General features: G+C 38.2%; 1 protein-coding gene across 1 annotated transcript in view; it reads right to left on the bottom strand.

Annotated features, from left to right (window-relative positions):
- The window catches only part of tmem132c (transmembrane protein 132C), a 151,317-nt gene extending 126,986 nt beyond the window's left edge, over window positions 1-24,331 (bottom strand). Inside the window, exon 1 of the mRNA XM_011479419.3 lies at window positions 23,380-24,331. Coding sequence (XP_011477721.1) covers window positions 23,380-23,419 — 40 coding nt within the window. The 5' untranslated portion in view covers window positions 23,420-24,331. The remainder of the gene's footprint in view (window positions 1-23,379) is intronic.
- Window positions 24,332-24,650: the final 319 nt, after the last annotated feature.

Genomic DNA, 24,650 nt, shown 5'->3' with positions numbered 1-24,650 from the left:
GGGTTAGGAAAGATTTGTCAAAAGAAAAAAACAAACAAAAAAACACTCCATTCTCTATTTAGTCCTGTGCAGAGACACGGGGGCTGTTGGAGCCTATCCCAGCTACTTTGAGGCAAAGGCGGGTCATACCCTGAACAAGTTGTGAGCCCATCACAGGGTCACACACCCAAAGTCAAATTAAAGCCACCAATCAACATAATTGCTGACTGTGGAAAAAGGCTAAAACACCTGGTGAAAGAACCTGTGGGATTTGAACCAGAGCCTTGTTTGCTGAAAGGATACAGCACTAAGCACTACACCATGTACTAAATCAACAACTCAAAAGAGAGAGGGACCATTATGCAAGTTAGCAAGCAAAAGTTGTCTAACAAACGTCATGCAGTTAGGCTTCATTATGAAACGTTATGCTCATGTGACAAAATCTTTGAATAAAAAAATCCTTCAACTAATTGGTCATTTTAAAAATGTCAAACCAGCAAGTTCAAGGTACTGTCTAGTTCCACTCTACTGTGTCCATTCAAAGAAGTATTCTTTGTTGGGCATGAATCTAAAGATCTTAATGTTCATGTCAGAGCTGCTCCCAGCCACGTCAGTTCAAGGTTGCTACAAATTACATTAGAGAATTCTATCAGGGGCCGCACTCAGAAAGTGGTGTCATCATCATTTTCTCTTCATTTAAAGAAAGATGCTTTAGCAGTACACTTCCCAAACTCATTATTTTTTAAGGCAAGAGACTTCAAATGAGTATTTTTATACCCGAAGAGGTCTGCAAGACAGAAAATAATCATAAAGAAAATTTGGAATAAATAAAAATGACATAGCCAGGTAAAAAAATGACCTAAATCATAATGTTCTAACATTTAAAGACAAGTTTGTGTTCTCGCAACAGTACAGTACTTCTGTCTTATGCCATCATAATGTCTGATTGACTGCTTTGGGATGTTTTCTGACAACAACTAATATAAACACTTCACTTACTTTAGGAGGTAACTATAGGGTTGTGTGACGTGACTGTATAAATCAAAAGTAAAAATAAGGACACAGGACAACTCTTAGTTTATTACTTACAATAGATCTGCAATTTAAAATAATAATTTGAATCAATTAAATAATCAACTCCTAAATAGTCTGATCACTTCCTGTTTAAAACTCATTTTCCCTAATTGTGATGTTTAAAAAAAAGTTTGCAAAAGTTTTAAAAGTAATAGAACGTTTGAAACTGTTTTGATGGTAGGAATTTCAAAGTCAATTGGAAAAACAAAATTGGATTATTTCCACATATTCCATTTTTGTGTGTTTGTCAAAGATCACACTTCTCAGCCAATTTTCCAAAACGACTTGATGGGACCAGTATGTTGCAAAGACGGTTAACCCCCTTTTCAATTTGCAGGTATCCTAACAGTTTTATAACCCAGTTTCTTTCTTGTCATCTGTGGTCCCAGTGGTTAAGAAGACAGCTTTAATCACCATAAGAGTGAGCTCTGACCTTCTTCTCAAGATCAATCTGCTACATAATTACACTCCCAGAGCACACTCCCATCTTAATCTTAGCTGTAGTATTTCCCTCCATTGATCATTCTTGTAAATCAATGTCCAAACAAATCAGTCAACAATTTGTGATTAATGGTGTTCATCTTGACCCCGATACTGCTGTCCCACACCGGCACCTGCATACGGAGCAGGCCTCCATCTGAACCTCTTCAAATGAAGAGAACAGATTCTTCAATACAGAAATAAAATCAAGAGTTTCCCCAACAGCAACAAAAGTTGTTTTTAGTGTTTAAAATCTCATTAGACTTGTTTTTCTTTATTTTCCAAGCTGATTAAACCTTGGGCAATAATTTGAGGTCATATGAGTTTAGGAGAGAAAAAAAAAGGTCAAAACTCCAAATCTCAGCCTGGTCAAGGTTCTGCAGGAAATGCTGGAGCAAACCTGACCTGCATTGAGTGAAGGGATGCTCTATCAGCATCCATGATACACAGAGCATCCCCCCCTGTGCAATGTACCAATGCCTGGGAGTCAGAGCTGTTCCAGCAGAGTGTGTCCTCCAAAAATATTAAACAGTTGGAAGCTTTTTTTGTAGCCGGAGAAAACAACATAAACAGCTTAATTCAAAAAGGTCTATTTGAGACAAACACAAAAAGGTTTTGACTGAAACTAAACTAAAACTTGCTGATGAAAGAAAGATTTTCTGAAACTACTGAGCATAACAACCATTTCGGAGAAAGGCAGAGGCGCGTCTTGTGTACAAACAAAATCTGAAAAGGCAGTCACATCTAAAAGAAATGAAAAATTAGTCAAGTGGAAAGGGGGAAACAGAGGAGAAAATGGGAAATCCAGAACAAATGAAGACCATGGTATGTCTGTGCTTTAGTTTTCCCATCTTGCAAACAAAAAGAGCACAGACTAATCAGCAAGGACTTGTGTGAAAGGCTTTGTCTTATTCATCATACGCTTTGTTTCTAATTAAGAGTCAAATTAGCTTGCTTCAAAACTTGACTCCGTGCGTGTTCCTTTGCAGTTTAAACCTGTTTCGTGATCCCTTCACATAAATTAGATCAATTCTTGTTTTTTTAAACCTCCTTAAGATCGTTTGTCTGGATTCTAACACCAAATTTATCAGCTAGGAAATAAGTCAACGGAAACTTTGAAAAACTATTAGAATCAGCAACAACAACCCTGTGTTTTGGCCCATTTGAAATCAAAGAAGTCACAAAAACACTTTCAAAGTTGTTTTATTTTAAGCCAGCAAAAGACTTCAACAACCCACTCTTCAAACTTTACTGATTTTCTTTTTTTTATACCAGCACCTTTCCCCCAGTAGAGCATTTCTTTTAGGCACTCCAAATTAATTAAATGGTTTTCTTGGAACCTTGTCTTGTCATTTACACTGTCAGCAACCCGCCACCCTGTATCAATTTGAAAAGTACTGCAAATCTTATCTTTCAGCAGATAATTTCACAATCCTTCCAGTACAGGATAGTGTGTACAAGTGTTTACCATGAACCGCCCCCTCCTTTGCAGCTATAAGAGCTTTAACCCTTCTGGGAAGGCTTTCCACAAGGTTTGGGAATGTGTTTATGCTCATATTTTTGAGGTAAAACGCTGTTGATGGAAATTGCTCTGATTTATCCTGAAGGCGTTCCATCAGGTTGAGGTCAGGCTGGTCAATTTCTTTCTTGCTCTTTTTGTGCTCTAGTGTGTAGTCAAGTTGGAACAGGAGGAGGCCATCTTCAAACTCTTCCCAAAAAAATAATGGCATGGCATTCTCCAGAATATCTTGGTGTACTGAATATTTAGCCATTCCACTGGTGAGTTTTTGTCATTCTTTAATCAGTTCCATCGTAAGTTCTATTGTAAAACAGTTGACTGTGGACTAATTAGTAGCACCAAAATTTCCTGATTGCACTTTTTGCACATAAGGCATCACTTTACCACACTGGAATTCACTGAACTCTCGAGAGTGGCCTATTCTTTCACAGATGTTTGTAGAAGTAGACTGCATGTTGAGTTACATGATTTTTTACCCCTGTGGTTGCAGAAGTGATTGGAATACATTAATTCAATCACTGTTTTTGGCAACATAAGCTCAAATGTAAACAGTCTCCAGCTGTGCAGACCAAAGATAACTTCACATTCAGGACACAGTGTTTGGAAAAGTAAGAATGCCAGGGCTTTAAGAGCAATTTTTGTCACCAATATTTATTTGTAAGAGCAGAATTGTGACATTTGCCACATGTTAGGAGCAAAACTGTTAAAATTGACTTATGACTAATCAAGTAAAAGTCATATTGCACAACTTAGAGCTAAAATTAGACATGAAATTAGCTTGGGTATGATTGTGCAGTTCAAATTTTCACATTTGCCTGTGGTGTGAGCATAGACATATCCAATAGTCAGGAATCATGGGACCATTTTCAGTCTTGGTTTAAACATCCAACTCCAACCCACTGACAACCTTTGACATGGAAAACACTACACAGGTGACAAATTCTCATATCAGGAAAAAGTGGTCAAAAAATTGTAGTGCAGCAATGAAATTGAGGCCACGTCAAATCTGCACTTTACCAAAGGTAAAAACAAGCTACTAGATGGCATGACCTTTCACTGGCGTGTTAACAACTCTGTAACACTGGAGATGTCACAGATGACACCTAAATAACACACGCTTGTTGACCGATCGTAACTCTTTGACCATTTCGCTATCAACGTTATTAGGCTAATTCTGATGCGAAAAAAGCGTTGATTGTGTAAACACTTCAGTACTGTGGAGTGTTGCATATCAGTGCAAGGCTGCTCTTTTCTGCACCAGAATCCATTGGAATAATGTTAATTGTGTAAACAATTAAAGAGTTATGGTGGTCGAAAGAATCTAAACTTTGGAGATAAAGCTCTGGTGTTAAAGGTTTAAGTGGTTAACTGTAAAGGATTTACAACATAAAATGTTGCAGCATGAACTCTATTAAGAAGTATAAATATGCAGAAATGTAAAAAGAGTTTGCAAAGGGGGTCACATGCGATATACTGTCTGACACCTTGTAGTCAATTCTTATTTTAAATGAAGCAAGGTTTAACAATAAAGGAAGTTGCTTGTAGAAACTCCACTCTGAAAACGTATTATCTTTATAAGTCTGACTTTAAAAATAAACCTTAATTAGAATCATATTGTTTAAACCTTCATGTTTAAATTAAAAGTTTTAATTCCTTAGTTGATGATAAAAAAATGACTTTAAGCTGCCAGAAATACAAAACGACTAAAACAAATGTTAGCATCACTTGTCAAACACAAATTCTGTGTGACTGAATTTTTTTCTCATCAAGAACGGAATAGTTTCTCCTTTATTTCAAATTTTTACAGTTAAAGCAAAGGGTAGAGCAGAGTTGTTTGTTGATTAGATCTTAGCTGTTGCAGCATTTGTGAAATACAGTGGTTACGTCCATTAGTTGGTTATTGTTAAAGTGGCATCATTACATCTCCTTGTGTTGGACATGAGAAGTAAACACTCTAAGGAAGGCATGTTTATCTGCTCATCTGTCAACTCTTTCCATCCTTGCATCATGAAGCATTACCGCTAAAAAGCAGAACCTGTGAGATTCATCCAGATGTTTCAATAAGGCTCTGACTTTTAATCCTCTACCAAAATGCAGTTGACATCAAGTTTTTGTTTTTTTCTCTCCAGAAAATGGTTGTACACCTTATAACCTGGAGAGCTTCAAATAAGTGTTAACTCTGGTTGTGCTTACTGATGTCGAAACATTTTTTTAAATTTTTGCCTGGGTGCAATTGTGAATATGCTAATATGGCTAATGTGGCTAATGTGTACTTGTGTCGGTCTGTGTATTTGTTTTACACAATACTAACAAGGTTGTGAGGTAGAGTAGTCAAACATTTGTTTTAGTGGTATCAGTCTATTTTTACATGTTGCAGTTAAGATTATTGTAAATACGGTTACACAGCTGACGTGTAACAGTGTAGGACTTTTTTATGTGTAACTGACAAGGGTGGAAGTTAGCATAGTCACACTCACATTTGTTTTAGCGGTACTGGTGTGTTTATTTGTTATTGTGAATGGAAATGTGGCTAACGTGTAGCATGTGAACACAGTTAATAAAGTCTGACTGACTGATGGACCTATCTCTGACTCTTTTGTCTCACTTATTACGGCTTAAGATTTGGTGCGTCTTGTATATGACAAAGCTTTGAAAATAGTCATTCACTGATGGTGCGCCTAATAATCTGTGGGGGCTGTAAGCTAGCAGGAGAGCACACAAAAAAGGGATGATGGGAAATGTGGGGGGGCTAACTCCGTGCCAACGGTCCCATCCACAACTCAGAGGCAAATTTCTGAAGAATTAGTGCCGCTCTGCAGAAATGACACAGGTTTTGTGATTTTTACTAAAAACTGCATAATGATAATTAAAACACCACTGGGAACGCCTTTTACAATAGATTAAATGATGATTGGAGATGAATTTTAACCATCAAGCTTAAAAAAAAAAAAAAAAAAATACAGAAGATGAAGCTTAAAACAGCTGGCGCCTGTGTGAATCCTCGCTTGGTGTCTCCTGCAGATCAGGTTCACATTTCACCTTTCATTTGCGGTTCAAGAATTGGTGCAGACACCTAACACAAGACGTATCCGTCTGATAAAATCAGCCTGGGACTTAACAAGCTCAGACTTCGGTTGTGGCCATAACACAGCCCAGTGGACCACAATCTATGAGCCGCCCCAGATAAATTGATTTGGAATCTCTGTCAGTGCTAGTTTATTTTCTGTGTAATCTGGTTTCTGAGACTGCATGCATGCATGCTGTATGTAACAGACTCACAAAAATGTTTTGTTTCCAACTGGGTGTCAATTACAGACATGTGATGTCGTTCTTGCATATTCAAGTTAAGCTTTTTTTTGTTTCTTATAATACGGGTATGCAGAAGTAGACGAGAGTGGGGCAGGGACTAGATATGTGTTGACAAGTGTGATGCACATCCGTTCTATTTTACCTCGGCTGGTAGAGGCAAAGGGGTAAATTAGCACTCAGAACAAGGACTCCAGCAAAGAAGAGGCCAAGCTCAACGCTGCTGAATGACATTTCCCTTGGTGGGTCTCTTAAAATGCAAATCTAAGCTGACAATTTAAAGAACACGGTACCCAAAAATGTACATTAAGATTTTTTTCATTGATGATATTTTAACGCAACAAATCAAAGTGAAAAGACAACAGAGGAGTGCCTTTTGTCAAGGTTTACAATCATTCTTTGACCTTTCTTTTGGTGCCAAATTCCTTTCTTTGTCATGAATACCAAACAGGACAGTCTGAAACTTTAGGAATAAAAAACAAAGCTTTTTTATTCCACCAAATCCCCATCCCCCCATCCTTTTTCTCCCTATGTTCAATTAATAAAAGCCATCGAATTTGTGACCACGTGTCAAGAATAATAAATACAATATTTCCTTCAAGGATCATTTGCAGATGATTTACGATTTTGAGCCACAAAGAAATTCAAGAAAGAAGGAATGGGAGAAGAATCAATACACAACACAGTACGGTATTACTTCATGTCAGGGTCCATAGGGAAGAAATCATTCAGGCAGATAGAGGTCTGTGGAGCTGACGGAGACGCGCAGTCACAGTGCAGTCTAAAAATCTCTGTAGGGCACATGCTGTGCAGGTTAGTCGTTTTTCTGTCTTTGACATGAGCAGAATTAAATGGAACATAAATGCTTCTGATTAAAGGTCAGTTGAATTTGCTGTTTGTGTGTGTGTGTGTGTGTGTGTGTGTGGGAAGCCTATGGAGGGAGCAGCTGGGGATGTTTGTTTCCACCCGTCTAATGGATGGCCACATTTAAGACGATAAGAGCTAATAAAGAGTAATGGACCTGCGCTTTCATTGGGGGAGCAGAAAGCTAGTTTGAGTTCATGAGAGAAAGCATCATCTCAGGGATTAAAGAGCATCGACTGATAAAGAGTAAACACCATGATGCCGCGCCGCTGGCCTGATTTGGTAAAGTCGCGGATAGAAAAGACGACCCCAAATAAGGGACTGCTGTCAGTGGCTTGGGAATGTCACTGGGGATGCCATTAAGGGAGGCTGAGAAAGGCCCCCAGGTGCTGCAGGGAGGTCTGATATGTCTGCTGCGACGTTATCACAGCAGGAGACTACAGGCTGAACTCTGGGCATCCTGCGAGCGGTGAACAACACCTCCTTTGTGCCATCTAGGTTGTATGGCTTAGGAGGAAAGGGGGCCGAGAGCTTTTGGCCTCCGTTGGTGCACCAAACAAACGCTCATCTGTGTGTCAATCGGTATTCCCGAATCCCCTCCAGACTCGTTTGAAACATAAACCGGAGTCTTTAATGAATCTTTTCCTGCCACGCTGACTTTTATTGCAGAACAACATCGTAAATCAACCTAAATACAGAAGTGTTCACAGAGTAGAGTTGCTCAGAGTCTTTGTGGATGTTTGGCCCATCATGACCTGAAGCTTGGCTTAAAAAAAAAACCTGAAGGGGGGCAAACTGTCAAAAACAATAATTTCATGTTTTACTATTTCGTTTTCATTTCTGGAAATTACTTTTGTTTTCTGAAATGTGTTTTTTTTTCTTTTTTTATGGAAACCAGAAAATGCAGATATCATGGAACATCGCTGATTGGATGATGACATTTGTTTATCATTTCAGCTGAAAGCCGAAACCTTTTTCGGTTTCTTGTTTTGTTGCATTTTTTTAACATTTCATTTTGACTTCTGGAAATGAATTTTGTTTCCTGAAATGTTTCACTTTTCTTGGGTTCCTAAAGAAACGATAAAGATAAAAGAGCCCTTTAAACTTGATGCTTTTTCTTTTTGAGCTATATTATGAAAAGGAATAATATATATTAAATGAGAATAAGGGTTTGAATTAGGAGTTGCCATATGATCTGTACATGATTTGTACATGTGATTATGTCTGTTTAGTTTCAGGACGGATGCTCTTTCTAGCCCAACCATCTGCATTTAATCACTCAAGTGACCCCATGTGATTGCAGTTCTTCATTGTTCAAAGAGTGCAGTCCTAAAGAACCGATAAAGATAGTTGAAAAAAATCATTTCGGTCTCTTTGAGAAGTTAAAAAATGGTTGTGTTTCAATTCCAAACTTATTATCAAGATAAAAAAAAAATACAGATTAGTGAGGTCCAAGCCACATCTGTTCTCATCATCTGAGAGAGCCTGATGACATGACTGGATCACATCAACATGGAAACATAAAGAAATGCAAAAAGAAAAAAAATTCTGATGAGAAATTAAAGAAGGAGTCACAATTGTTGGACAAATTTGTTGTTTCATCCAAAGCTGAACTCTCAGTGAACCTTTCTGCAGAAAAAAATAACTGCTTTTTTAATAGAAAATTATTTTTTGTGGAAATTGTAGCAAAACACTTAAACATCCAAGTATCTTACAATTACAACCTCTGGCTTTAAAGTGCTCTTACCAATGCTGAATTTGTGAAGAAGGTTGTGCAAAAAAATTCTTGAAATAAAAATATTACCTGTTTTCACGTTTATTTTTTGGGAAATTAATTTTGAATTACTTTTTTTTAAAGCTTTTACATTTCTGATTACTTAGGGATGCAGAAAAACATCAAAAGTGAGTTTTTTTAATCTATTTTTTATAAAGACAAATGAGACTTTCAATGATGACAAAACATCTGTAAAACGTAAGAATAGATGACAAGTTAAATAGGAATTGCATAAAATGTGCCTTTTCTCCCACAAGATTCTAGAAGATATTATGGGACGAATATGTTCTCATTTGAATGACTTATTAAACATGCTATGAAAGTAAAATAGCTTAAAAAAATGCTTGGGCATAATTTGTTCAAATAAATTCCTGGACTGCTTTGAACCATCTGTGTTGGCACATTTTTAGTGCTGGTGTGAACTGAACTCATCTGAGATCTGACGTTTGGCAGACAAACAACATAAGCTGCATCTGAATATTACAGTACAAATGAATCTTAAGCTGAGAGTGTTTGCTACATTGCCACTGAAAAAAAAAAGAAAAGCGTACGTGTTATATTTTTGTGTTTCTCCTTATTATCTCAGCCATAATAGTAGTGCGGGCTCATGTTGCACGCTGCTAACCTGCTGTGTTTCTGACATTTCACCTGTAAAAATACAGGTCAAGGTCCTTCTGTTTATTTGTCTCTGTCCCTCAAATTCTGCAACCACAAAGAGCAACTAAGAACAACAAAAAAGATTTATATTTGTGCATTTCACAAACCAAAATGTAAACATGTTTTTATGTTCATTCACTCCTAAAATTTCAGCTCTTTGCATCGCATTGATGTACTAGTAAAGACATAAAACAAGGTCAGAGATAGATTTTTATGACAATGTTAATCCTTAGGCTCTGGAAAAAAAAAATCACATTCTGCTTCTCTTTATAGAAAAAGGGGCCATTCCCCTATGCAGGCTCATTCCCTTCTGAAAAGAGCTTTTATTGCAGCTCCAGATGGACTAGCTTTAAAGCTGTAGTGTAAAACCTAAACCTGTCTGAATAGGAAGTAACTCCACAAACAAATTGCTCTATTTTGACCCAGAGAGTGAGCGCCATTAGAGCAAGAGGCGAGAAATGTTTCCATGTTTGACTGAATCCGAAGGAAAAGCAACAAAATCTGTGTGTTAAAAAAGAAAGCTTCGCTACCAGCAACGTGGAGTGTATTTTCTTCTAGACTACAGGATTATGCACAAGCTAGCAACCGCTCATGAGGCTTTCTTATGCTTTACTTGATTACGGTTTCATTTTTTGGATGAAATTTGCAGTCAAATCAAACACACAGTGTGCTATCTTAGATGACCCCACCCTTACATTGACGTGTTCTCCCTACCATGACAAAGGTGGATAAAGCTGGAAAGATTTCATGTAATCCATGGACACCAGTGAAGATCACAAATCATTGAAAAAAAAAGGTTCAGCGCACTGTCTAGTGGGTCTAGATGACCCAACTCCCAATGTTAAAGTGCCTAGGATAGCGCAAGGGTTACGAACAACAAAAAACCTACAAGTAATTAGGTAATTCCTTGGGTTCCTTAGTTCATCCTAGCCTCAGACTTTTTGGCGGTGCTTTTTCATAAATTATTGGGTATGTTTTCCACCATCAGCTGTCTCATGTAACTTGGCTTACTAAGTGTCACGTAAACCTGGTTTTGAGACGAAGCCATTGTGGGTAGCGGATTAGGAAAACCTGTTTTTCTGGGATGCATTTCTGCCTTTCTCTACGTCACATTTGCGTCACCTTGGATTAAGCTTCCACTCCGATTATCTTTTTATCTATTGTAAAAGTTTTCCCAGTCGTATTTTAATGATGTTTATGCTGTTTTTACCAAAAACCTGTGTCGTTTTCTAGGACGTAGTTTCGGCAAAGTGGCAGTAGTTTATTAGAAATTCACCTCTAAATTGTGGGCAGAACTGGTGTAAGCCCTCCCCATTTCCCATCATCCACCTGTTTACATGCCCTAAGCTTGCTTACAGCCCCTACATCCAAGCTAACATTACTGGTGCAACAAAAATGGCAAGCATTATTAAAGCTATACAGTTTTGAGCCAGATGTCCGCTCAGATGAGGAAAACATGGATCTATTTGTGTGCAAGCGGATGCATCAGAATGAAGCGGAACAGGGAGCTTGTGGCCTGCCGATTGTAGCACCTACGTCCCAGTTACAAGCTCTTTCAAACTGCCTGTTTTTAGCTGCTCCTGATTTCCAACTATTTGAATAAGAAAATACTCAGAAATTGAATTTTTAGTTCAATTTTGTTAAATATCCCTTCCATCATTAAAAAAATGCACAAGTGTAAAGAAACATGCTACTTGTGAGCAGTTCTTACTCATCTCCAGATCCTCCAAAATGCTGCAGCAAAGCTTTTATTGTAACAGGAAGTAACATTACATCAATTTGATCCTTCCTATACACTAAAATTTAGAATTGATTTTATTCTAGATTTTTTTAAAGCCTTGAATGGAAAAGCCCCTTAGTGCATAATTCTTCGGTTTACACTTTTCAGTCCTTAAAAAGAATTACCTATTTGTTTTGAAAATATATTTTAAAACCCAAGGAGACAGATGCTTTCAGACAGGAATAGAAAGACACTCTTGTCCCTGACTGATATAAAAAAAACAAAAAACAGCAGAAGACACTTTTTTGAAAGTTTATTCTTTATCCCTTATTCTGTTTTTTTTTTTGTTTGTTTTTTTATTTATTCACTTACTGAAAGGCTTCTGATCTTGACCTTTGTGAGGAGTGCTACAGGTTTCCCTAAAGTTTAGATGTAAAACAAGGTGAAAGAATAATAATTAAAAAAAATGTATTGCCTCACACATAAAGGTCCCGCTAACTGGTTCTTTTAAAACATGTCTGTTTAATAGGGGTGAATCAGTCATTTACTGTGTAATTCAAGGCCTTGTGTTCAATAAAAAAAACTGGTTACAAATCACACACATTTTTTATGAAATCACGGCTGTGTGTACAGACTACAGGGTCTCTGAACAAGAGGTTACACTGACAAGTATTATCCTTTTGTCTTTACTTAAATTTCAATAGATCATAATGGATCAATAATTCATCCTAAATTTCTTAATACCCGTTTTTTTAAACGTATTTTAACGTTTTGAACTAAATTACAAAAACAAAACTACGCTTTTTGATATTTTATTTTAAGAAGATGCTCCTACATTTGTCCAATCCAACTAGATAACCAGTAATAAATAGTTGAGTCAAGGTAAAAGGCACATTTCAAAGGTGTCCTGTTCAAAAATTAACTGAATCAAACATTTTCATGAGATAAAACAGACCAAATTTGCTTTTATGTCCTTCAAGAAATCAAAATGTAACCTTATTTACTTAAGTTTTGTTTCTTTTAAACAACAGGTTTAAATTTTTCATTCACCAAAAAAACATTTTTATTGACACATTTTTAGTTTTTTTTTGTTTTTTCAGTCAAGTTTCTTTTCCTTTAGAAAACTGGGGTTTGATGTGTTGCTATCAAACCATTTTAATCATTACCACCTGAAATATCTAACTGGAAATAAAGAAAAACAAAACTAAAAAGATCCACCTCAATCAATTCTTGACATAGGAAATGCATTAAAGGCCTTCATGAATGCTCAGCCATTAGTGGAGAAGTGTAAATAATCAAGTGAAGGACTGTGTCATCTTCAATTCCTTATCAACTTTGTGGGTTACTTCTCCTGGGTCACTGAGCCTTCTCCAGAAAGCTGAGGTTACAGTTCTTCCAGAGCTGAAGCGAAGGTTTTCCACATATGCCTCCTCTCATATATCAGGCGCAGTAATGCTAAAACATGCAACATCATGCAAAAGCATTTTTGAAAAGAATAAGGCTGCGACAGTCTGACCTCCAAGAGCACGCCCTAAATAAAACAGTGGCATTGTGAGGCGGCTGGCTCTCTGTTCTCCACACTGGGGATTCAAAAATTGCAATTCAGAGCATCTGAACTTTAACTTAAACTGATTTGATTTCTTACAGATGCAGCCTGCTGCAAAGCCCTTGAGAAAACCAAAAAATACATGTTCTTTTGAGGAGTTTTTTGCCTTTGATTTCTTCCACGCTATATAACTGAGTGCAGCTGGACGTCAGCAAGAAAGAAATTCTGGGTTAATTAGCTTTCAGATAAATGGCACATATCCATGTCCACTATCATTAAAATCTACTATTGATCCACATTGCTCTCAAAAAAAAAAAGGCCAACGTGGACTGACTACAAATGAATCAGACCCTCCTTTTTTTAAATAGCTGTTTGCTCTGAAACTCTGTTCAAATTGAATTATTTAAGATTTTTTCAAAGAACCCAATTAAACATCTGTCTGAGCAGGTTCATTGTTTTCTTTTTTCTATAATTGTGTGATTTTTATGCAGGCAAGAACGTCCTTTGAATCAGCAATTCAGCAGATAATAGGAGGCATGTAGGAGAATCTCTAACCAGGGGCTGTGCTGTATAAATATGCGCACTTGGTTTGGTCATAACACTGCCATTAATTTGATTAAACTCTGCTTCCCTGCTCGGGTGCTGGTGCTTTGCGCATCTTTGGCACAAAGCACAGTAAAGTTATTTTTTCTCCTTCTTTTAATGACAAAGAGATAGAGCAAATATAAATCCTGAGTTCACTTCCCACATCTGTCTGTGAAATTGTGTACGACTCCAGATTCCTTATCAAATAATTGATAGAATTCTCCTATATATGTATTAAACTCTCAAGTGCCTTGTATGACTTTGTGCGATAGCGTAGATTTACTTTTGTTTTGGCCTTCTTAGTGCTTGCCTCAGAGCTGTGCTCGTTCCCGCAGAGTCACATCGCAGACACATACAGAGATTCTTCACTTCTCATTTATCTTCATTCATGGGAGGCTTCTATCTCAAAGATCAACCAAACTCTCCCTGCTGGTCAGCTCCCAATATTTTTTCAGGCAGATTTCTCATTTGAGGAAAGGTTGGCTTGTTGGCATGCAGGTCAGCTCCTGAATATTACCCTCGAATGACCAACATTGACTTCCATCAATGAAAAGGCCAGCTGAGTACAAAATCTGACGGCTCGGCTGTTTTAGATCTCCTTTCATAATTATAGAGCTGGACTTTTTTTAAACACCTTCTTTCTTGTGTTTTTTTTTTTTTTTTGACCAGATTGTAAAAAACAAGTACTGGGGCAAAGCACAAAACTACAGAAGCCTAGTTTTGCTGTGGAGCAGGAGTGTCTCTACTTTGAGCTCCTCTTGGTCTGTTATGCTACGTCCACACCGGGCATGTGATGCCTAAATGCTTGTTCTTTAATTCGCTTTTAGCATATGGTGCTCGTGCTGGATTGTTGCTACCCGATACAGGCGCATGTACCATACAGTTGGAAGAGGCTTGGTGCAAATCTGGTGAATCTTGTTCCAGGTTTTTAATTTCACAGCTCTATTCCGATTTTGAAAGACTTTTTGTCATTTAATTCCAGCCAGGCCCAACTCTCTTTTCCACTTTTTGCAGATGATTTTATCCTATTGGCTTCTTTGAATCAGGACCTTTAAAGTGCTCTGGGGAAGTTCATCAGGGCCGAGTATGAAGTGGCTGGAATAAGAACTAGCACCTCCAAGTCTGAGGCTGTGATTCTCAACAAGAAATTAATGTGTAGTTAAGTAAAAAGAGGAAATAGTTCATGTGTCATCTTTATGAAGCTGATCTGGGTTCTTAATGATCTGCTGTCCACGAGAACTGCAATGAACTCCTGAGTGGCGTTTATACTTTTCAAACAACGACATCCTGCTCATTGACTTGCTGCAACTGTGAACGCACTGAGGAAGAGGAGGGTGGTGTGTTTATACATTGAGCAGAGGCAGGGAATACAGAGACGGAAAAAAGAATTGTATTCTATAGTGTAGTGCAACAAATTAATTATATATTAGCTGTTTTGTTAGCGACCGACACATAACAGTTTTTTTTTTCAGTCTGCCATTCTTTTTCCTGTAGCCATAAATAAAAAGGGCTGTGCTTTTTTCTAAAACATAAAAAAAACTCGTAAAGCAGGAGTGTACACAGTCTAAACAATAAATAACTCATCTTTTACTGGAAAAAAATATGTACATGGCGAGCCTTAATTTAATCATCTCACTCCAGAATAAAGGCAAATATTGCATGTGGAGACTTATAAAATGCAAAGGAAAATGCGGCAATTGCTGTGACAAAGAAGAATCTCATAGAGTGGGCGGAACACAATGCGTTTAACCCCTCCCAAGTTGAGCACACCTCGGTCTGCACACTGCAGCCAAGGGTAGTTGTGTGTTGTTGTGTGTCTCTGCAATGGACAGGCGACCTGCTCAGGGTGTTCCCCGCCTACCCCCAACAGTAGCTGGGAGAGGCTCCAGCAACGCTGGGATCTATAACAGGGTTAAGTGAATTTAGAATATGGATGGCGCTATTATTAAGCAAACAAGGAGACAAACAAATACTGAAATACTGCAGAAATTGGTGTTGGAAAAGCATTTCAAAGCAAACAATTAGCAGTTGCATAGGTTGCAAGCTTCCAAAAAATTTTCCATATATATATTTCTTCCAGATGCTCAATATAAAACACTCTAAAACAGATATTCCAGATTACAATAGAACACATATGAGTGCCAAAAACAGGAAAAAACAGCCTAGTGCTTTTCCTCTTTTTCATTTTTGCAGGTTTTCACAGCCAATCTCTACTTGGCATCTGCAACTGAGGATGGAGCACTGATTACATCGTTTTGAGGCACAGCTCTTGCCATACTCCCAACACTTCTAATTACAGAGCCTTCACAACAGTCCTCAAAGTTCAGCAAGAAGGCACAAAAACAACTTTAAACATGACAACAAGCTGTAGTCAAAAGCATCCCAGCAATGAGGCTCAGAAGCTCTCACTTAGAGCTGGCACATTTCTCAAGCATGTTGTAAAAAATTACCAATCAAATCCAGGCAGTTCTAAACCTTTTCTTAATTTTGTAAACAGATAAGGATTGACTCTGACATTTTTTTATTTTTTGTATCAGATGCACTTTGGTTAGTTTTGGAATCTGCATAGCTTTTCGAAGATGTAATAATTTGATATTATGTGGGGGTCAAAAATAAAATGCAAATTTATTCTTTTAGATCTTAAACTCAGTAACGCATAAAAGTGTCTGTTAATGTGCTAACTAATAATTAAATAATGCTTAATTATGCATTAAGTAACATTAATAAAGGGACCTTTTTATAAAATGTTACTGAATAGGGTTAAGTAAAATATATTAAAAACAGTAAATCTTTAAAAAAAAAAGGATGCGAGGCTTTACAGATAGTTTATGCTGATGTCAACCTGGTGTGACATTTATCAATTGCCATTTAAGCAGGCCAGCATTTCCTTATTAGCAGTACACAAAAAACCCAGGGATGGATGACAGGTCAGATTTCTCCTGTGGATACTTGGTTGTGAACTCCAGAATAAATTCTGGTTCTGTTTATCTGACATTTTTGATAAGAAGCCAGAAAGCTCTCAACTGGTGCATATCATTATGAACATTTTTACTACATTTGCATTTGTTGATATGCTATATGCTCACTAATGCTTCTGACCTGCTGTTAAGGACCAGACGAACCGTCTAGTTTTCAACTTGTAAGTTCTATTAACATCTGAACAAATTTAGGGAAATATTTCAGCTTGGGTCAAACAACGCCACCATCCATGAAGCCTCACAGGGCTCATAAATTGGCGATAAAGCCCATCAAAATTCAGAGTATGAGGACAAGACAGCAGTCAGTCTCCCATTAGCACCCATGTGTAGTTTTATTCCCAATTTAAATGAAAGAGTAAAAGTTTTTCTGAGGCTAATCCTTCGTTATCATCAGGGTCATTCCGCCTCAGCTTGTGGTAGCTCTTTCCAATTTGTGTGAAATTGAGGGCCCCTGGGTTAAAGGAAGAATCTGCTTGCGCTGATAGTGACTTTGAGCAGACTGTTGCTGGATGAGCTGAACAGACAGCACTGCCACTTCTGGCCAGGATGACACCACAGGACCATTGACTCAATGTTGCCACACTGTGTGTGTTTTGACTGGACATTTCTAATCCTCTCTAGTCATCAGCTCAGTCTGCTGTCAGGAGAGAAACAAAGCAGTGTGAACGCTGCCTGCTGCCAAACACTGAGGACTGAGGCCTTCTGGACAGCAAGGGCAAAATGGCAACAGGAAAATTGCCTTTTTTTATTTATTTATTTTTTTGGGGGGGGTCCCCTTCTTGAGGACAAATAAATATTAGGTCAGTGTATTCCATGCCCACAGAAGGAATTCTGTGCCTTTTTCAAAATAAACACAGTCATGCAGACTCTGTGAAGTCACTCAAGGGACTTCATTAGGAGACAACCACTCCTGCCAGACTAAATTGAGCACTGATTGTACTCCGAGGTGGCCGTTTGGTTCACGCTGATTAGAGACCAGTGATTGTTTAGTCTGATTGGAGACAGGCTTACCCTAGGATCCCAATTACACAGTGTCACTAGTCACTGGTCAAAGGCTATGTAAGAACAGCTTGTATTAGAGTCAGTTTAGTTTAGTTAATAACAACATGAATATTCTGTAAAGATGTTTTTTTTTAGATCCTGTTCAAAATCAAAGCAACAAACAACTACAGGTTCCTAAAAAGGAAAATGTAATTTCCCACTTCGATCATCTTTTGACCTATTCCAAAAGCATACACATTATAATTTTGCGATTTTTAGCCAAAATCTAAAAACCGCTGTCGTTTTCTGGGACATCGATTCTGCAGAGCGGCAGGAAGTTCATTAGAATTTTGCCTCTGAGTTGAAGGCGAGAATGTTGGTGTGGAGTAAGCCCACTTCCCATCATTCACCTGTTTACATGCTCTCCTGCTAGTTTACAGCCTCACAACCCCAATCTAACATTACCGACACTTTTTTTTGTCTGCTCCTCCTGATTAACAATTCCAAAAAGGAAATACTCAGAAACCCAATTTTACGCTTAATTTTCTTACATTTGTCCTCCATCAGTAAAAAAAATGCCACAAGAAGACTTTAAAAACGCCAGTAGGAGGATTTTCATTGGAATGGGTCTTTAACTCTTTGAGCCAGCTGGGTCCGTGTGAATACAAACTGAGACTCTGCACAGGACAAACCTTCAAATCTAATGCCTCACATGGTTTTCTGCTTTCTTTTCTCTCGCCATGAGGAAGTTTTGGGACTTAGATTCTGGCACATTTTTTGTGAGGCACTTTCCATCTTCCATACTTCATTCTTGTACAGTTTTGTACAGCTGTTTCTGTCACGGGTACACTTTGAATAAAAAATTCAGCGATGTTTGAAGGTGGCTGTTCAGCATTCCACTGCATGAGCGCGCCACTCTGAATAATAACAAGATGCATAGCTTCAATTTAAACATAATCTCAATAATCAATCTGCCACACCACAAAGAAGCCAATGGGCCTTGACAGTATGTACCTATCAGATCATTGCCTTTAATGCGTAAAGGGATGACATGTGTAAAAGGCTGCTCTGTACACAACCAGCTGCTAGAGTTTTTAACATGCACAGACCAATTACCTGCTAAAAGTTCTGAAGTTACTGATAGGACACCCCTGGTGATATAAAAGAATATGAGCATTAAAAATATCTGCAAAAGGCCCATTTGTTTTGCATGTGCACATGTTTTTTTTGCAGGAAAATTATACATCTATTGTGTATTCACACTGCTCAAGTTTTAGTGGAGGATATATTACATAAATATATAATGCTGAGCGATGCTGTCCCAGCAGTTTTTTTTTTCTTTCCAGAGAAAGCTCGCTGGCTAATGACATTTTCTAAATGTAATATTGAATAAAACCATAATCCACTTTTGCTTCTGTTGTTCTCACATCTCCTATGATTCAGTGGCTTTCACGTTTCAATAAGCACTGTGAAATGTAGTTTTCCTCCTTCTTGTTCACGCAGCATGAAAATGTTTAGCTTATAGAAAAAGAGAGAAATCGTTTGCTGAAAAGAAAATGGTAGAAACATAAAACTGTTGGATTTATTTTTGTAAGCAAATGTCTTCTTTGCAAAAGATTGACTGTTGTACTTAAACAAAATTAGGTTGTGTGAACAGTCAGCCCTTATTGAAGTGTTTTCTTGCTCCTTTTTAGTGATAAATTAGACTAAAATGCCTCTTTAGTCTGTAGTGTTGCATTAATACATCTTGATGAGCAGAAAAAGTATGAGACCATCAGGGCATTTTTTTAACCTTAATAAACACATTTTTTCATGTTTTTTCTGTTGCATAAGTCCTTTAACATGTGTCTGTTTGATGAAGCGCATATGTTCCCACATTGGATTATCACCTAAAAAGGTCACCTCTCTGTCTAACAACTGCTGATGGTGTTAACCTAATTTTTTAGTGATAACAAGGTTGATGACAGTCAGGTAACAAAATTAAAGTTTTCACTACAAGCAACCTAAAACAGGAGTAATTGAATTCTAATAATAAATACATAAAAACAACATTTTAATGCAGTATTTCCACCTGTAGGTCAAGTTTAAATCATCAGCATGAAACTGACTGATATATGCTAGATTCACATTGGGGCATGTGACGCACGTCCAAGAATGCACCTTTGGCATATAGTGTTTACACTGGACAAGCAGGGAGGGGCTCGTTCTTCTTTTTCTGTTGTTTTCTAGCACATGTCCTCTACCTACAGTGGGAAAGGCTTGGTGAAACGGGTCAAAGTGGTGCAAATCTCTTGAATCTTGCTCCAGGCTTTTATTTTCACAGCTCTATTCTATGAAAGACTTGGTGTCATAGAATTCGGACCAGGACAAAACGCAATTATTAATTTCTCCTCCATTATCAATTTTCAAATGGCCGATACTTCCGTAAATGATAACGCTGCTTCGAAATCCAAGTCCCTGTATGGTCAAAGTCCAACCTGGTTTAACTTTATACAGATGTTTCATGTTTTATCCACAACATGAAACACACATTTATGCACACTTACTATTCACTGAAAGGGGTTGCTTGAACGCACGTTGGCGAGGACAGTTTGAGCATAGCTTCCAATGTAACATCACAAAGGACTTTTGTCATTCAAGGAAAAAAATCATTGAATAAATGAACCGACCACCACCTTATTGCTGACAAGGCTTCAAAGATGCATATGTAGTGTAAAGTCTTCTCAGGTTGATTCAGGTCAGTCATGCTTGCTTGACAATAAAAATTAGAGCGTTGTCATTGTGAGCAAACTGTTGAAAAAAAAACGTCTAGCATTTACCTTTGTGTAGTCTTAACAAAGTCAGTTCCAATTTGAATTGTGATTAGAAGTGTTGAATTGTGAGTTTGTTTCAAAATAAAAGCAGTTGTAGACTCACGGGAAAAACAGGACCTTAGAAATAAGTCAAAAATTCTTTCCACACTGGCAGATGCTGTTCAAGTAAGCAAAATCTTATTTTAAGTAAAGATTTGTATTCACTAAGACATGCTTTCTAAAACTAAGATTATTTTGCTATAAAAACTTTCTTCATAAGATTATTTTTCTTGTAAAATAGAATTATTCTTGAAACAAGTGTCTTTTTACGTCCTTAAGGCTCCGTTTTTGCAATGGGGCTCTGGTGTTTTCACCGCATCTAACCCAGAAAAATATTTTTCCACCGCCCTTATACTCCACAGATTGGTGGGGTGAAAGCCCTCTTTTCAGAAACTCGCTGATGACAGTGCACACTGCATCAGCGTGTTTGTCAGTTTTCAGGATGATGGTCCTCCAAGGGAACACACACATTTTAATCTGCTCTCTTTAAGCTTTCACGCCACTTGCTCCATTCTCCATCCTAATTGTGAAATTTGATTAAATTGAATGCATAACGGTGAGGCAATTAACACAGCTTTTGTGGAAATATTACAGGACATTATGCTGATGATATTTGAGTTTACAGGGGTGTAGAAAAGCGCTTTTGACTCAGTGATTAGGAGGCTCCAATGTATGCCTCCCACACACACTTTAAGTATAATGAGCATAATAGGGCAGTAAAAAGGATTTAGACGGGAGCACCGAATCAGTTTGCCTCAAAACAGTCATCATGCCAACAAAGGTGCAGTTTGACACTCTAACATGCAGCAAATACTATCTGCGGTGGTGGCAAATTAAACTAGAAAAAAAAAGCAGAAATTACAGCTCATGCCGAGTTGCTTTTGTGATGCACCTTTTTTGCTCCAAAGCAAAGAAACACCATTTCAAGCAAAATTAGCTTTTTAGAAAGGGGGAAAATATGCCTCTTTTCATCAACGACTTCAGTCAAAACTCTCAGATGTGCACTACAGTGAACTCCAAGACAGTCTTGATCATTTATACAGCCAAACTCCGGATTTCTCCTTTCCTAATTCCCTTTCAGTAAATGAGCAGCAAGCCACAAACATCCCATTTACAGGTATCTGTCTGGAGCGATCTCATCCAAGACCATCCATTTTTTAATCTCAGCAACCATATGCTTCTGATATGGCTATAATTGATGGGCTGTCAAAGGTGTGAAACAGAATTTGGTATTACAGGTCCTCAAATGAGGCTTCCTGCACTTGATTTAAAATCTTTCAGAGTAATGAAATTGTGTGGCACCAAGTCAAGTTGAAATGAAAATATCCACTGGACCAAGACTCCCACTTGAAAGAAGATCCCTGCAATGCTAAAAATTAAAATAAAAAATTTAATTTAATTGGAGTGTTCCGCCTAAACAAAGGAGACTTGGGATGTTGTTTTGATCAAAAAGTATTTTAGAAACTCTTGTAATCCAGAATAATGTCTTGTTCATAAAATGCAAAGATAGCACAGCAGGAACTAAATGACTGGAGATAAAAGCTCTTGTCTTAAAACATGCTACGTACAAGAAGTTTCTGAAATTTTGGAAATAAAAATAAAAATCTTCAAATGGTAAAAGACTTTACTCTCCAGTGGATTCCTAATAAAAAAGGAAAACTGATAATCTGAAATTACAAACCAAATCCCCTAGACACTGTCATCCCCTTTTGGATCTTGATAAGCTCTCGATTGAGAGAAAATTGGACATTCCTCTAAGGAATCCCACAAAGAGGACAGAAATGTTATCTCCAATTTATGAAGACATTTTATTCAGTACATTTCTGAATAATATGTGAACCCTCTTTCTTTACGCTGGTCATGTTTGTGATTCGTGTGACAAAGGGTTTGGTCACAATCAGTCCAGAATACCAGATTTCCCCCCCATTATTATGGCCTCATTACAATGTGCAGACGTTTTTTTTTCTTCTCGAAGGATCTGATCTCGTTTCCTGCTCTGTTATCAATTTTCACCACTTTTCACAGCAAGAAGCAAGGTCCTGCAGGTTTATGACACACACTGCTCAATTAGGATCATATTGTGTATGGTTACTGGGGGGATGTGGCATAAGGCAAGCATCATTACGGCACTTTTCAAGGCAATGAGTCAGGCGCTCATGAGAGAGGCTCTGTCAAATCAGCTGCAAGAAATAAGCAGGACGGAGAAGATGTGAGAGTTTAAAGATGTGTGTAGGAATGTTTTTTTGGGAAAAGCAAATCTTTAATCCTACAAGGAATATGTTCTTCACAATTTAAACCAAACTTATGATGGGTTTCTTGAGGCAAAAAAAGGCAAACTGGTGGCTGATAAAAAAAGAAAAAAAAAATTCTAATCTGTTTTAGTTTAGAACAGCAAAACATGAGATAACCCTTCTGTGTGACAAGCTGCAACAATCTGGCGTGCTTTGTGACATTAAAAGTGAAGAATCCATTTTCCAAATAGCTTATTATGGTAAACCTTTTTCCCACAAGACAGAGAGAGGATTCATTAGCCAGACCACCAGCTGCCCCTACATCTCTGCTGTGTGCAGTGCCAGCAAGGAAGCCAAAGTAGATTTTGCTCTGCTGCTTGTAACACTAACGGACTGGTGCAATGTCACTGGCAGAGAAAATGACGCTTTTTTTATGAGCATAGTTGAAAGAGGAAAAACTCAAATGCAGAGAAATGCTGCAAGACCTTCAGTTGCTGAAATGTTGACAGGTCAACTCTCTGAAGAAGTCAACTTTTCTAATAAAAAACAACAGGCTGTCGGGTAAATATTTGTTCAATAACTTAAAAGATTAAGAGTTTTATGAAACCTGCACAATAAATGCATCTTCTATTAAAATATTCACGAGACCCTGAGTTATTTAAGGCCACAGAACTTATAAGCGAAGAAGCCTTATATTATGGGAGTTAATCAAGGCACAAACTTTGATAAGAAAAGTGTCTTAATTGCCTTCCCTATTAGTGACCCACAGGATGTTCAGTCCCAGGGAATTTCATGGCAAACCCCTAATCCAGATAGGGTGAAATGAGGCTTACCTGTCCAAAGTAACGCCAACATCTGGAGCACATGCAACATGGTTGCTGGAGACGTTGGAAAACAAGTATCCCTGCAAAAAGGTGCGCGCAAAAGGAGGATTTTAAATTGGACTAGAATAGAAAGCCCCTGGATGCAGCGTCGGTCATAAAAATGGCACTGCGTGTGTTCTCAAAGTGATGGCACGCCTCAGGTTTGGATCACACTGTCCAAGTTTGACTAAAAAGCTTTGTCGACACCTGGTTTAGTCAGGAACATTTCAGAACAGATAGGATTTCGAGGAGCTTTGCGCAAGTCCTTCCGGCATTTTCAAACTGGGATGCCTTTAAACAGTTCTTCTTGAAGAAAATCCCATCAGTACAAGAGAAAGGAAGAAGAGCACAGCTGAAAAGAAAATATATTCAATTCCGCTACCAGTTGGTTCAGTTTCTGTCCCCAGAATCACCAGATTCCTGAACTTGGATGCGGCGAGGCGCGTAGAGTCCGACACTTTGGAGCGAACGAATGCCGTTCTCCTCTGATCTCATGCATGGCCACATGTACAAAGGTAGAAAAGTTCACGTCGTGCCACGGGAGAAGAGATATCCACAGTGGTAGAGCTTTACGGTTTCTGGAAGTCCGGTGCGCAACTCCAACAGCAACCACAGCGAGCAGCGCGCAGGACCGACCGCTCGCCTGTCCTCTCTAATAAGACTTTGGCATCAGGTACATAATCAGTTCAGCGAAGGTCCCCTTTTTAACCTTCATCTTTCTATGTTTATGTAGGGAGAGTGCAGGGAGCGGAGTCAGAGGCTTACGCACCATCAGCCCGTCCAATGCGCGTCGAGAGGAGCAAAGGGGGAGAAAACAGTGACAATGACTGCCAGTTACGCACATCGGGAGGTGTTGTCTGCGCGGGGAACGATGGAGCATCACGTCTCTCTGAATATATGAAAGGTTGCAACATCTTTATCCAACTCGTTCAACTGTTTTAAACTTTCTCAGCTCAGGTGACATTTTCTATTAAACCTGTATGTTTTGAGTCAGGGTTTTAAGAATCAATCATTCACCTCCAGGTACTCTTTGGAACATCACTGCGTCCAGTAAGAGAAACTTTAAAAGTTGGATTAGGAAACGTCCAGTTGGTTTTGTACTGGCGCCACTTGGAAGGCACTAGTGACCCCCTGTGGAATGAACCGAAAAAACCTTTCAAAAAAGCACGTAAATCGGGCATCATTCCAGTTTGACGACTTATTTGTTTTAAGGACAAGACAACATATTTTCCATTCCACCA

Source organism: Oryzias latipes, chromosome 9 (genome assembly GCF_002234675.1).
Source record: "Oryzias latipes chromosome 9, ASM223467v1".
Classification (NCBI taxonomy): Eukaryota; Metazoa; Chordata; class Actinopteri; order Beloniformes; family Adrianichthyidae; genus Oryzias; species Oryzias latipes.
This window is presented reverse-complemented; position numbering and strand designations above follow the sequence as displayed.